This window comes from Globicephala melas, chromosome 12 (assembly GCF_963455315.2).
Source record: "Globicephala melas chromosome 12, mGloMel1.2, whole genome shotgun sequence".
Taxonomy (NCBI): Eukaryota; Metazoa; Chordata; class Mammalia; order Artiodactyla; family Delphinidae; genus Globicephala; species Globicephala melas.
Genome location: NC_083325.1, coordinates 89,210,115 through 89,225,979, shown reverse-complemented (window position 1 = coordinate 89,225,979; position 15,865 = coordinate 89,210,115). Strand labels below are relative to the sequence as shown.

Here is a 15,865-nt window from a genome sequence, read left to right as displayed (position 1 = left end):
GTTCAGTGGGAGTGTCCAGGATGCAGGACGCTCCCAGGGCTTCCTGGTGGGGCAGTTACCAGTGGGCGTGTCCAGGATGCAGGACACTCCCAGGGCTTCCTGGTGGGGCAGTTACCAGTGGGCGTGTCCAGGATGCAGGACGCTCCCAGGGCTTCCTGGTGGGGCAGTTACCAGTGGAATTGTCCAGGTTGCAGGATGCTCCCAGGGCTTCCTGGTGGGGCAGTTACCAGTGGACGTGTCCAGGATGCAGGACACTCCCAGGGCTTCCTGGTGGGGCAGTTACCAGTGGGCGTGTCCAGGATGCAGGACGCTCCCAGGGCTTCCTGGTGGGGCAGTTACCAGTGGGATTGTCCAGGTTGCAGGACGCTCCCAGGGCTTCCTGGTGGGGCAGTTACCAGCGGGATTGTCCAGGTTGCAGGATGCTCCCAGGGCTTCCTGGTGGAGCAGTTCAGTGGGCGTGTCCAGGATGCAGGACGCTCCCAGGGCTTCCTGGTGGGGCAGTTACCAGTGGGCGTGTCCAGGATGCAGGACGCTCCCAGGGCTTCCTGGTGGGGCAGTTACCAGTGGAATTGTCCAGGTTGCAGGATGCTCCCAGGGCTTCCTGGTGGGGCAGTTACCAGTGGACGTGTCCAGGATGCAGGACACTCCCAGGGCTTCCTGGTGGGGCAGTTACCAGTGGGCGTGTCCAGGATGCAGGACGCTCCCAGGGCTTCCTGGTGGGGCAGTTACCAGTGGGATTGTCCAGGTTGCAGGACGCTCCCAGGGCTTCCTGGTGGGGCAGTTACCAGCGGGATTGTCCAGGTTGCAGGATGCTCCCAGGGCTTCCTGGTGGAGCAGTTCAGTGGGCGTGTCCAGGATGCAGGATGCTCCCAGTCATGTCCAAGGGGGTAAAACACCGTCCTGGCTGAGTGATGTCCTGGCATGGAGGTTTGTTCCTTCACTGCACTCAGCCCGGCCGCCAGACTGGTGTTGGGTCTTCGGGTTAGAGTTTGCGTTTCCAGTGTCTCCTTGAGATGCAGTGTTTCTGTCTCAGAAGAGAGATCTAAGTGATGAAAACTCGAAGTGCAAGATATGGTCATGTTACTGGAGTCGTGGAACCGTTCCAGCAGACTTAAACAAACGTGTTTAAAACAGAGCCTCAGGTATTGAAGGAATGAACTCTGCAGAGTCCTGAAGGCAGGGTCTGTGTGGTTTTTCTGCACAGAAGAGGTGCTGGCAGTTTCCACGAGGTGGCCTGATGTTACAGTTCAGACTGTGGGAGACCCGGCGAGTTCCGGGGTTCCAAGACGGGGTCCCGCACTGCTGCCTGGAGAACCACTCACCCTCCTGGTGTTGGCCACCTGAGCCCCTCTAAATGTCCCCTAAGAACTTGGAAAGACTGAATCTCCACCATGGAGCTTGTGCAGGAAACATTCCTTAACCACCATTTAGTGCCACGTGCTACAGAGGGGAAGAAACCTCCTTTCTGTCATCCAAGTGTTGATATTCTAGCAAACAATTAAGTTGGAAGAAAAATTTAGATGTCCAAAAGCTGTGAGGTGTTACAGTGCAAGGGTGGGAAGGACCGTCGGACCTGGAGGACGCAGGTTGTTAGAAGGGCCTTTGGGAAGGAGAGATGCAGCTCTGAAGGACGCAGATCACGCGCGGATGTGACGAGCAGGGGTCGCTGGCAGGGGGGCCACGTGCACGTGTGTGTGGACACGGGTGTGCGCGTGTGTGTGCGCATACACATATGTATATACACTCACACATTTATACATATATCCATAGGGTTCACAGCTAAAAACATTACTTCTGGCTAATTTGGGAAATAGAAATGTGTGGGGAAAATGTTAATACGTTAAAATTCTACCACGAGATAAAGCTGCATTATCACCTTAACGTGTGTTTGTCTGGACTTTTCTATGGAGAGAGAACACTGTGGATGGGTGTCTGGACATTGGGATTTAATGAGACTTTTGTCCTGTCGGTGTGCATAGTGCGTACCCAGTATTCCTTTATAATGAGACCGGGGCTTATTTTTCTTTTAAAACATGTTTTGGGGACTGCTCTGATGTCGTTATGCATACATTGTTATTCACATTGTTATTCCATCATTTCATTAGAATAGGTAGTACGGTAAGATTATGGAATGAAAAGGTTAAAACGTTTTAAGGCCTTTAAGACATTTTGTCAAACATCTAATTTACCCCCAGAAAGTTCATCCCCGTGTCCATTTCTTTGGATAAGTTCTTAAGTTAGCTTCCTATGGAATAAATAAGAAAATATGTTAAAAATCAATTTATTATGCAAATAAAACTGAAGGTTGAAAAGTGAGAAAGTATTAACCAATGAATCCATTGCCTGACACCAAACTTGCCCATTTCACAAACATCCGTTGATTCAGTTGCTTTCAGGGTCTAACAGGCTCTTCGTTTAGATGAAAACAACAAGGGTTAAGTAGTTAGAAGTATGGATTTGAATGTAGAAATAAAGGCTAATGAGCACGGGGAAACGGGAGGGCTGTGCGGATAGAATGTGCATTTTTCAAGGAAGGAATTGTTACTCAGAGACTCCCCGGTGCAGATTACAGCCTTTCAGGAAGTGCATGTATTTTCACCCAGTAATTCAGATTTTCCTAGTAGATAAATCAGCAGACAAAGAAGTAGGAACTGGTTGTAGTGTTTGCTCCACGTGGCACCTGCTGTAATGTTATGCTGGGTCAGCGGTCACTCCCATTAGAATGGCCCCCCGTCGACTTTGAAGGAGGTATCCAGGGATTTGAAAGGTTTGCTTCATGGAAGTGAAAGCCTTCGAGGGCTGACTAATGCCTCCTGGACACAGAAATCCTGAGGGAAAGACAAAGAAAATGCAGAGAGAGATGCAGTGTCTGTTATGTCTGATGTCCTTATTCATAGGATAAAGCTGCAGGTTCCATTATTCAAAACGGTTGTAAAGAGAAAACGTCAAGACTTAGCAGTGCCAGTGATCTTAGCCGCCTCCGAATCTGTTAGAATGTGTTGATATTTATAGACAGTAAAGATATTTCTCTGTTCTTGACTTACAGTATTTTGAATTTGTTCAAAGCGGTTTCAATCATTATGGAAAGGGGAATTTTCAAATGCATGATTAATTGTTCAAACATGAAGAATTTAAGAATATAAGGAAGATGATTGCACAGGTTCTGCAAACATCTCTGACAAGCACAGAGCCTGGGCTCTCTGTGCTGCCCGTCCCCGTGCATTGAATACATGTATAATATTCTTATATTTATGTGCGCGCGTGCCGGCTGCAGCGCCGTCACTCCACCTACCTCGCCGACCTGTCCCCACGGCCCAGCGAGCGGTCCTTCAGGTGCCTGCTTTCACATGAGGAGGCCGCGCCCCTGGCCGGGTTGGGAGGACAGTGGTTTCTCTATCAGCGGGCAGTGGGCATGGGGCGTGGGAGCCTTTTCCACCGTGCTGCGTGTTCTCCAGCACTTATTGACGCGACAGGTATTCTAGCATGCCTGCTCCGTGCAGCGCTGCCGGAGATGTTGCAGGCTGAGGGTGTGCAATGAGCAAACCCAGGAGTCCATGCTCTCTGGAAGCTTCCCGTCCAGCAGGAAATGCAGGCAGGAAACAGGCATAAGCTCAGACCAGCAGGGAGACCTAGGTGAGGTGGTTTTACCTCCGCTTTCTTTCAGTGGGACCCCTGGGAGGGGCTCCGCCATCTGGCTCGGGCGCCGCCCACATGGGACCCTCCGCCCTCACACCTCTCAAGCCCCTGCTCCATGATGGGCGAGGGGCTCGGAGGACTCGGACCTGGTCTCAGGATGGTGATCGGGGTGACAGAGGAGGGCAAGTTGGCCTTCGGGGCAGCACGCAGGAGAAATTATCTTTCTTTCCTGGACTTGCTGGACTTTTGTTGTGCCCGGAATCTTCCAGGAATAGTGACTTTTTAATAAACAAACTGACACAGGGAGAAGGGTGCCTGCATTGAAGTTGGGTCTTTGTTACTGTTTAACATGGAGCCCTTAGAGATGCTGCTGCATGGTGGGGAAGCAGAAAGAAAATATTTCTCTGGCTTCCATGAAAAGATAACACGCATGCCACAGAGGCAGGCTTGAAATGTGACATGTGAATGGCAGTTGGGAGATTTTTTTCAAATTCTGAGGAATATACACGTTTTTCTCTCATTTTGTCTAGTGAATGTTCGTAACTCTCGATGTGAGTAAAATAAACAGACACCGACCCTTCAGCTTCCAGAGCAGGGGGCCTTCAGGTTCACCAGAGCAGAGATGCTGTGTGCAATCAGTCCTCCCTGGATGCTGTCCAGGTGTAAAGGGTCAGGATTGGCCGGAACCTGGGGGCCTGGATGGCCGTGAGCCATGACTCGTGGGTAAGAGGTTCCGTGGGTCATTTTGGAAGCTCGAGTGTTTTCGTTCCTTAAAAAACACACAACGTGTTAAAAAGATGATTTATAAACTTTGAGTTCTTTTTCTGCAATGTTGAAGCTTTGAGGGGCGGTTAAGAACGCTCAGTACTTAGAGCCCGATTTGGGTCATGCTGGGATTCCACGGCACAGCTGAGGTCGGTGTGGGAAGATCGTCTGTTGCCATAGGAGGCAGACGTGGGATGCAGACAGATGTCCAGCGTTAGGCCTGTAACATAACTGAGATGAGCTGTGAGGTCACCAGCAGCCTCCAGCGGCTGGCCTGGTAAAGGTACTGATGCAGAGTGTCTCAGGAGGGACTGTGGGAGGGTCTGGGCAGGGCTGGGGAGCTGGCGTCTGCGGGGGCGGGAGGGGAGCAGCAGGATGCTGGGGGGAGCTGTCATCTGAGGAGAAGTGGGGGGGGTGAAGGGGTAGGAAGAGAAGATGCAGACCCCTCCTCCTCCAAAGGCAGTGCAGACTCAACATTGAACTTTCAGTTCCTCAATCTTCTAATAGGTTAAGATACACGTACTTTGAGCCTTATTGGAATAGATTTCTTTTGCTTAGCCAGAAACTGTGAATCGACTCATTTCCCACAGTATGAAACCGTCTCACCAGTTTTCTCTTCGAAAATCAAAAATCCTCTCAGGTCTCGAAGGAATCCTGGAAGCAGGTAGGCTTTCCAAAGGCACGGGCAGGGTCATTCCTTCCCTGGCCCTTGACAGTGGTGTCTGGGGCTTGGCTTCGTTTCTACCCGGGAAACACACACGCCAAATACTCTACCTTCTCTGGGTGTAGGTTTTACTGCTGAGTTTTCAAAGCTGACATGTGACCTCAGAGCACGCTGAGTCCCGAGTACTCTGGGATTTCTAGTTCTGACTGTGACCTTGACCATGGGATTAAAGTCCTGAGAATCCTGAGCAGATGCCATGACCGTAGAACCATGAGACAGGATCCGCCTGTGGACGGGGGAGGGACGTTGTAGGGGAGCCTGAACACCGCACAAGTGAAAAGCTGAGAAAATAAAACCTCAGAGTCAATCAGGAGACATGAATGTCCATCCATCGTTCGGGCATACGCGCACAGAGTTTGTGTCATTGCCTCTAATTAATACGACTTTTGTACAATAAGCCAAAGTGCGAATTTGTTTTCATACTATGTTGGTGCGTTGGCATCTATCATCAGCTTTCATGCCAACACTTTCGCCGTTTCTGCTCATACGATGTTTAATTTGTATTGCTTTGCTTGACAGATAACCTCACTGGTAGCAATGTCTGTATAGGATCTGTGGGTTTGGTATAACCATATTTACGTTACCCCACTTGTTTCTCCCAATATTTCCATTTGTGGTATAATTGGCATTTCAAGACCCGTTGTGTAGACAAGGATCTTTTAAAGGTTAGGCGTCTAGCTTGTCTCACACAGCTGAAGCACGAACATGATGGATTCAAATCTCACCCATGTTCCTCAGAGAGCCGACTGTCTACACCCCCACATGGGCTTCTGTAGAAGCTCTATATCAGACTGAGAACACTCCCCTTTAGTCGTGGTTTGTTGAGTGTTTTCTAGCATGAAAGCATTTTGGATTTTGTCAAGTGCTTTTTCTGCATCTGTTGAGATGATTGTGTGATTTTTTTTTTATTCTGTTGCTATGATGTATAACACTTCCAGATGTCAAACTGACTGAATTCCTGGGGTAACTCCCATTGATGGTGGTATATAATTCTCAATAGATATTCCTGGATGGAGTTTCCTAGTATTTCACGGAGGATATTTGCATCCATATTCAAAACAGATATTGGTCTGTAGTTTTCTTGTGATGACTTGTGGTTTGGGTATTAAGGTTGTATTGGCCTCATAAACTAATTTGGGAAATGTTCTATTCTATTTTGGGGACAGTTTGTGACTAATCGTTATTAATTCTTCTCTGAATGTTTAGTAGAACTCAGTGGTAAAGCCATCTGGGCCTCAGCTTTTCTATGTGGTTAGTTTTTTGGTTAAAAATTCAATTTCTAAACTTGTAATATTGTCTATTCAGATTTCTCCCTGAATCAACTTTGGTAGTTTGTATTTTCTAGGATTTCATCTAATTTATCTCATTTATTGGTATACAATTGTTCAAGGATTCCTTTATAATCCTTTTTGCTTCTGTAATATTGATGGTAATATCTCCACTTTCACCTGTTATTCTAGTATTTTGATTCTTCTTTCTTTTTTCTTGGTCAATATAGCTAAAACTTTGTCCATTTTGCTGTTCTTTTTAAAGAACCAGATTTTGGTTACATTGATTTTCTCTGTTGTTTTTCTCTCTCTGCTTCATTAAGTCCAGCTCTAATCTTCATTATTTTCTTCCTTCTGCTTGCTTTATGTTTTGATCTTTATTTGTATGTATGTACACATATATATTTAAAATCATTAAAGAAATGTAAATGCTTAATTAGAAGATATTCACATACTATAAAAGAAAGCAGGGAAAGAGGAACAGAACAGATTTGAGACACGTAGAAAATGAAAAGTAAATTGGCAGACATAAATCTAACTATACCAATAATAAAATTACATTTGCACGATTGAATAATCCAGTTAGAAGGTGAAGATTTTCAGACTGAGTAGAAAAAACAAGATCCGACTGTATTCTGTCTTCAAGAGACACACTTTAGATTCAGAGAAACGAATAGATTGAAAATAAAAGATGGGAAAAAATATACAAACAGCAAACACAAGGATGCAGTAGCTTTACTAATATCATAGAAAATAGAATTTAAAACTGAAAATGTTATTAGCAATAAAGAGGGACATTTTAAAAAGATGAATGTTTAATCCATCAGGAAGATATAACAATTATAAATATATATGCACCTAAAAACAGAACACCAAAATACATGAAACTATAACTAACAGTACTGAAAGGCAAAACAAACAATTCAACAGTAATAGTCAGAGGCTTCAATACACCAGTTTTAATAGTGTATGGAAAAACCAGGCAGAACATCAGGAAGAAAACAGAAGACTTGAACAACACTATAAACCAAATAGATACGGCAACATTTGGGGAACCTCCGTGCAGTAACAGGAGACCTTTTCTTCATTTTCTAGTTTGAGTGTCAGAGGTTCTGACAGTTTCTCTTCACTCCTTCTTCTGTCTCTTACTTGGATTGCATAAACTCTATTGATCTGTCTTCAAGTTTGCTAATTCTTTGTCAGCTGAAACCTCCTGTCAAGCTCTCTAGTAAAATTTTTTTCCGTTATTATACTTGTTCACCCTAATACACTCATTTGCTTGCTTTTGTAGCTACTGTCTCGTTACTAACATTCTGTATTTGAAGTGACGTTGTCATTGTACCTTTACTTCTTTAAGCAAGCTTTCCTCTAGTTTCTTGGACGTGTTTACAATGACTGTTTTGAAGTCTTTCTGCCTGATGTGACGTCTGGTCACCTCGCAGACACCTTCCGTGCCTGCTTTTCCCCAGGCGGCGCGGCGCACTGTCCTGTCTCCAGCAGCTCCGGGTGCAGGTCCTCACGCCACACCCCTACCTGCGGTTTGTTGTTTATTGTTTAGTGACCGGCTGGATCATTTTAGTGAAGTCTGGGCACCGCTCTCCCCGCAGTCCTGTTAAGCCCGAGGTTGGTTTCTTCCTGTGACCACACCCGGCTGTTCAACTTCACTCATTTCCAGCGGATTGGTCTATCATTTTCAGCAAAGCTTTGTGGTATAATGGATCGGCAGAATATTCCAGTCAAATCTGGGTTCCTTTGAAGAACTAGTTCCTGGGGTCGGTGTCTGAGATTTGTTCTGACCACAGGAGAGCTCCTTCCAGCTGTTTTAGTCTCCGGTTTTCTCCTGAGAATTAGCCGGCCAGCAGTTCAGCCTGTATTCATTTCATTTATGAAACTCTTTCTAATTGCCTTTCACCGAAACTGCTCCTGTTTTTGAAGTGCCCGTGACCTTGAACTTCTCCACATTCTACTGCAAATGAAGTCACTTCCTGTGGAAATTGACCAGGAGCTGTAGGTTTTGTTGCCTGTCCCTCACCCCCTCGCCAGGTAAAACTTCTGAGCCCGGGTGGGTGCGGGGTGCAGGGACAATAACACACTTGTCTGTAAATGAACCTTATGTTCTGATTCAAGCAGTGCTGATTAGGGTGGGAATGGTACGTAGTCAGGGATATCTACTTATAAAAAAGACAGACGGATTGTTTAATCAGAGAAACTCCGGTTGGTAGATTTGGCCCAAGAACGTGCAGGGCTGGTTTATAATGTCTCTACTTCCTTCTCCCGCCCTTGTATCCTTTCCCGTATGAAACCATGATTGAACCCACATCTGAAAGACTATTAAAACATAATTTAGTGCCAACCTTGTTTAAAAAAAGTTTGTTTTGTCATTTTTAGCCTTTCAGTTGTCTTCTTAAGGCCGTGGAGATATAAGCTGCAAGGGTTAGTGTGCATTTTTCTTAAGAGAAAACGAACAGACGTGTAAGTGACATTCTTTTGTTGTAAGGGTTGTGTCCGTCAGTTCAGGCTGCCTTAGCAAAACACCAGACGGCGGGGGTTGGGCGGGGAGGGGATGGTGCTCGAACAACAGTAATTTATTTTCTCACAGTTCTGGAGGCTGGAAGTCCAAGATCAAAGTTCCAGAGGGTTGTGTCTGGTGAGCACTGTCCTCCTGGCTCGCTGACGGCTGTCTTCTCACTGTGTCCTCATATGGAACGGAGTTCTGGGCCCTCTTCTTCTAGGGCCCCCAGTCCTGTTGGATCAGGCCCGCCCTTCTGACCTCACCTAAGCTTCTCTCCTTAGGGGTCCCATCTCCAAATATACCCACACTGGGGACTAGGGCTTTAACATGTAGGTTTTGGGGAATACACACATCAGTCTATAGCAATAGTTATATGGAAATTATCTCTGGAAAAAAAAGGCTTGCATGATAGGGGAGAACTACTGAATTAGAGACAGTGATGTCACCGTTATGAATGATTTGCCATGGGTGGGTTTGTGGCAGGCTGATTCTCATGGTTAAAAATAAAGGAGAACCAACTTCTTCAAAAGCTCTGTTGTAAATCAGACGTATACGTGTGGTCCTAAAACACCATCGACGCTGAGGAATGGTGGTGTTTGACCTGCTCCATCGTCACGGGGTCAAGAGCCTTCAGACCATGATAAGTGGTCTCCGAAAGAATCACTGCTAAGGACCCCACAAAACAGTAACTCCAGCCCTGCTCTAAGAGCAAGTGTATTTCCTACAGGAGCTGCCTTTCATGTGTTTATTAAATTAGAAATAGGGATTTCAGCGTTTTGAACTGAATTTCAGTAAACCTACCTAAGATACGGAGATGGGTTAGGCTGTGCCCAGGGCTGTGAGCTGTGTTTCCCGCGGTGACTGCAGGTTGGTGCTGAGCAGGGCTGAGTGGGCGCCGCCTTCTCCCGGTCCTGGGGCATCGGATCCCAGGGCCCTCCTTCCAGCATCTCCTGTCCTCCTCCTGCAGGTCCAGTGCATTTGAGGTGCAGGCCCTGGATGGGGCGAGCTCGGGAAGGCTTTGGTTTTACACTGCGCAGGAGAGCACCGCCTGGCTGAGGGCCGTGTCTGCCAACATCAGCGACCTGACGCTGCAAAAAGTGAGCACGGAGACTTTCCATGTCCCTGTTTTTGCTCTTTAATCCACGAAAAGAATTATGATGTTTTGTTACTTATGGTGAATCCTGAAACAGTTGGTAATAACATTAAACAGAAGAACATGCACTTTTTTTTCAACATAACAAACCTTTGACTAAAAAAGTTAAAGATTAAGTCGTCTAAAAGTTTCCTGGTATAAGAGTGTAGACTGAATCAAACCTCTGGACACCTCCCGGCTGGTTCTGTCTCTCCCTCTTCCTTTCCACGCACCTACACAGAAGTATTTGTGTGCATGTAATTTTATATATAGGCTATCCAAATGCATTGATGTAACGTGACGTTTTTATTTGGGGAACCCAATTGGGTTAAATACGTAATTCTCCAGAACATTAAGGAAACTTATAAAGAGGCACCTCCACCACAAACATCCCTTCTCAGTGGATCACCGCAGGCACTCAGGAAAGAAGAACGCTCTGTCTCTTTGAGTGATCTGTTTGATGATCAAGGTCAATATGAAACTTCAAAATGAAACAATAAAACTAGATGGGGTGAGAGTAAAACATGAATAAAGTACTCAGTTCCCTAAAGCAGCCGCTGTATCGCGGCAGTAAGTTGATGGCCACAGCTGCGGGAGGCTCGTGCAAGGACCAGCCCTTGGCCCGAGGAGGCCGTGGACCCGTTTCCTTGTTCTCAGCCCCTGCAGGTGACTTGCCCCGTTGTCCACATTTGCACCCCAGGGCCTGCTGTGGCCCAGGGCAGCTGGTGGCAGGAGGACCCCGGGGGTCTGGATGCACACGGCGTAGTCTCACACCTGCCTCACTCCTGGAGACTACTAACCAGAGCTCGCCTGAGCACTTCGAAATATCAGGGAAGCAGCAATGTGAGATTTCTATTCCGAAGCCCTCAGAGGCTCTCAGCTACATAGGAGGTACTGGACCCTCTCTAAGACCTCAGTTTTCCAACTTGACATTTTGAATTCCAAAGGTATCTGGACGGATAAAAGGAAAAGAAAAACCCAGGTGGTGGTAGCTTGTTATTGGCAGAAATGCGTGGTCCTAGATGGACCTCACACATCGCAGCTACTGGGCAGAGCAGAGGGAAGGAGACGCAGACACCTCCGAGCTGGGACTGGGGATTCAAAGCCACTTTCCAACTGGGTAGCTTGGCCTCGTTATTACTCTGGACCTTCGTGTCCTCACTGGTTAAATTTTGCAGGATTGCTGGGAGAATCAAATGTGAACTGTGAAAACTGTAATTACCTAAGACCATGTAGTACAGAAATCATTTTCCCCAATTATTTCAGACGTGGACATTTAAGCATCCGCTGCCCCAGGGCTTCACTTAGTAAAGAGCTGATGCTTGAAACAGTAGCGTCCAAACGCTAGTCTTGGGTTTTCTGTTATGAGAGTCGTTGCCAGACATCTGTACATGCTCTGGTTTGGTTTTCAGGTAAGAAATACCTCATAAAGGAAACGTTTCATGCAGGGACACTTCATGCAGCTAATTAAATCCAGTTGCCAGTTAGGTTGAAAAATTATGACATCAATACATGGTCATACTGACTCCTCGCTTCCCTCTCTCTACAGATGAAGATGGCAAATCAGTGCCGCTCTCCTTGTGACCAGGTAGGATTCGTGGGTTTTGTGTTGATTATACGATGTCCCCGAAGGCAGCCTCCTTCTGTTTTTGAGATTTGGTTTGGAAGTTTTGACAGGAAAGCATTAGCACACATCGGACTGAAGTCCATCCTCACCCTCAGTGTTAACTCCAGGAAGCTACTCGTTTGTCCTGGAAATAGCGCAGGAGGAATCGTTCTGACCTGAGTGTGCCGTGTTCTCAGTGATCTACCGGCACGTACATTTGCTAAGGAATCGTGGTGAAATGACAACCTAGATGTGACTGTTGAAGCTTAGAGGTTTGACAGCTGAGACTCACCCGTGTAATCGGGAGTCTTCAGCATCCTGTGATTTTCTTAGCTCACGTCCTCGTTCAGGAGGTTTCACTCTGGGAGGCTTTGACTGGGAGCTACTGTCGCGGGTGGGAAGGAAGCACCCCACCCCTGTGCCCGCGCCGGCCCTTGTCCACCTGGAGGCCGCGTGTTCTGGGGGTGGTAGCCCTGCGCCTTCAGGAGCCTCGGCTCGTTCGTTCCGAGAGCAGAGGCCAACCTGTAATACGCCTGGTTTTCTAATTCAAGGACTGCTCATGTACTAGGTCTGTAAGTGCTTAGCTGTGTATCAGGTAAATACACTTGGAAGTCACTACATTATTTTTCTGTTTCCTTTTTGATAAAGTCATAGTTCAAGCTGTAAGTGTGAACTTTTTAAGATGTATAGCTTCTTAGCTTTCTGGTTGTGTCTTTCGTATAGGTCTGAGGCAGTAGACCTTGTAGGCTCGAGTTAAGCAGACTAAAGGAATGTGTTCAGTTTGCTTTAAATAGCACTCAGAGACGCCCTTTACACAGAGCTGAGTGATAACATTTACGTTAAAATGGAAGGCATTCAGGAGAGTAAGTACCTGCCAATCAAATGTTTCCTGAAAAAGATAGGAAATTGGGACCATGTTTTAAGTTAAACTCCTCTAGTCAACATTTCTAAATTAGATAAGAAACACTAAGAAAGGTTCTTCTAACTTTTATTTGTTGTAATGTTTTCCTAAATTCATGAACAGCTATTTTTGTTTACATAGCTAAATGAGGGTGGGTAGCTATTTAATGAGTAATGGTCCCATAAGTGTCTTCAGATTACTGTAGGACTCATTTCATATTCTTACGCCTAAAATACAGCTTTTCTGCTGGGCTTAGTGTTTCTGAGACAGAAGTTTCTCTTGGACTTTTCCCCTGAGGACACACCTCCCCGTAGTTCACACTTAAAGCCTGTCTTCTCTGGATTTATTTACCAAAGCTGCTGGGACAATAGACCAATTGGTGTTTTTGTCTCCGAGAATAATTTGCCATTTGAAATTGGATTTCTGTGGCACAAGCAAAACTAGCGAAGTGTCCCGGGGGGTCCTTTTTGCCGTGAATCAGAGGCTCTTCCAAGACTGCTACCAAAAGTCGGCCTATGTACACGGGCACCGAATTGAATCTCAGAGACAGAGTTTGGGTAAAGTAGGAAAGAAGAGCTTTATTGCTTCGCCTGGCAAAGCGGGCCACAGCGGGCTAATGCCCTCAAAACAGTGTGTCCTGGCCTGGAGGCGGTAGTGCGGAGTCTTATGGTCAGGAGGCAGGGCTGCTGGAAAGTATCAGGGTGCCTGCAGGGCTTGCATTCCTTCAACCCAGAGATCATTCGGCGTCAGGCGGTCTGGGATGGGCTCCTGTGGTTCTCAAGGTTCCGGAACTGTGACCTTCTCTGTGGAATGAAGAGTACTAACGTCTTCCATTTGTTGGGGGTTTTAGTTCTGCAGAAGAACTCAAAGACATTGTTATGTGTATCCCTTGAGGGGAACCAGGGCCCTGCCCCAAGCCTGCACTATTGTTTCCTGAGGGCTCCTCCCGTGTCTCTGCATCCCCTCCCTTCCCTGATTAGCAACTGTTTGAACCTGCCCTTTGGAACGCGGGGAGGGTCTTGGAGGCTGAATGCTGCCTATTTCCTACAAACAGGAAACGGGGAGCACAGAAAGGCTTCCAGGCCCCCGGAGCCCCACGGGCCCTGCTCCGCTTCAGGAGCACAGGAGAGAGTGCCCTGCAGGTGGAGCCCTTCCTTCAGTTTCTCCATGTCCTGTCACAGAGGGGAGGCGTCCCGTCCCCGACTTCCCAAACACGTCATGCATGGTCAGTGGTTTGGGGACAGTTACGTGCGGGCACACGTGAATGCCCATTGCCCTGAGGCCTGAGCAGCTCTCCCAGGACCTGAACTTGACGCATTTGGCGCGCACTCTGCGTTTCTGCGGCTGTACCTGACCGCCAGGCCGTCTGGGAAGGGCCCCAGTCTGGAAACCGAAGCGTGTTCTGTTTTGTTTAGAAATTTAACTCCTCTTTCCCACTGACTCACAAGAGACAATCAAGAAGGTTCAGGGGAAGTTAAAACTATCTGAGGAGCAAAACTCCCAACACAAAGGACATGGAATGAATCATGGTTCAAAGGCAGTGGAGTGATTTCGCTTTGGTTTTATGTTAGTGAAAGTTTGTCATATACGAAGCCACGTTTGTGTGATATCAGTCTTGGTGGCCTTAGGTGAATCAAACCTGGATTCTAATCCCACCTAATCCCTTCTCTGGTGGTGCAGTTGGAACACATTAACACCTGAGCCCTAGTTTCTTAATCTATAAGAGAAGAAAGTTGCAAAGGGTAATCTAAAGTCGTTTTTTAACTTTAAAATTTCTATATAACTTTGAATTTACTTAAAGGCTTGAATTTGTTTATCTGGAAAGAAACATCAGAGACAGGCCTCACTATGCGAGGTTGTAAAAGAACTAACCCCTGCCCCAATTTGCCGAGATTTCAGTAGAGGATGCTTTCACGTTTTCTCCAAAAACTAAACATTTTGTATGCATTATAGGAGTTTAGATTTATGGTGTTGGGCCCTATTGAAAAAGGAAGGATTTTTTTCTCATTTTGAACAATTAATTATTGATTTTGGTATGTAGCAAAAAATAATATTGGATAAATAAGAAAAAAATAAAGATATTGACAACCACTGAAATTGACAAAAACCAAAGAAAACAGAATTAGAAGGATAATACAAAAGGCATAAGTATAGATTTTTAGACTCTTATATCTGATAAGTAAAATGACTGTGTAATTTGTCATCCAAACTGGGACACTTCTTTCTGGGATGGAGACTGACCTAAAAGTAACACTAAGACAACAGGAGTAACTTTAGAATCATCCCAGGAAAACCAGGACATGTGTTCACCCTGCGAAAACAGCAAGAATCTATTTTCCAAAATAAATTTCTTCCCGAAAACCTGAATTAAAGGAAATATGGGTACCTTAATCACCAAATCCAAAAGAGGCTTAAATAATTCAAGTTATTCTAGCTTTTTCTGTGAAAAGGAACAGAGCAGTTGTACAATTATTATCTGATGGACAAGTAGGTGTTCATAAAATTATAATATACATTTCTTGGATTATGTAATAAGCCATAGAAAATTCATAATGTGAAATTTAAAATTAGCTTCCCTTGAAATTATTTATGAACTGCATACACCTAAAAAAGCTTCCTAAAGCAGCCAATGTTTCCAGTAATAGGTAAGCAGTAACTTATTTCTTTGCTAATTAATATAGGCAGACTTAAATTACATACGGAATTTCATTAACTTCACATCGCTTTATAGATGTTTCAGGTTATTAACAATCTGTATGTTTCCATCTTGGCCAGAAAAGGAGTTCCTAGTTCGGTAGGTAACTCCTGTTGGATGCTGTGCCCAGCACTGGATTAACCAGGTGTGGGAAGGAGAAGCAGCAGAATAAGACACTGCCCCAGCCCTGGAGGAGGAAGACGGCAGGACCGAGGGGTGGGGGGGGCTCCACAACCAGTGTCTGTGTCTCCAGAGAAACAGGGCAACGCTCAGCTGAGTGAGAATCAGATGGAAAATCTCTCCCTTGACAAATTGTCCGCACAGAGGAACGCTGGCTGCTGCTGTGCTAGAAAAAGAATCCCAGCTTCTCCATGTCAGCCTAGAAGTTACCCTTCCAGCTTTCTACTCACCCTCGACCAGTCTATAATGGGAATCTAATCTACCCATCCGTCTGTCATATCTATCTACCTCTCTACCTATCATCTATCTATCTACCTACCTATCTGTCATCTAGCTAGCTAGCTAGCTACCTATCATCTATCTATCTATATCTATCTATCATCTATATATCTTATCATTAGCTACCTATCATCTATCTATCTATCTATATCATCTACTTATCATCT

General features: G+C 45.9%; 1 protein-coding gene across 5 annotated transcripts in view; it reads left to right on the top strand.

Moving 5' to 3' along the window:
• SNTG2 (syntrophin gamma 2) overlaps positions 1–15,865 on the top strand; it is a 198,877-nt gene that overhangs the window by 139,534 nt on the left and 43,478 nt on the right. For all 5 annotated transcript variants that reach the window (XM_060309458.1, XM_060309456.1, XM_060309457.1 and 2 more), the window contains 2 exons: positions 9,873–10,002; positions 11,587–11,625. In XM_060309458.1, coding sequence (XP_060165441.1) covers positions 9,873–10,002; positions 11,587–11,625 — 169 coding nt within the window. The remainder of the gene's footprint in view (positions 1–9,872; positions 10,003–11,586; positions 11,626–15,865) is intronic.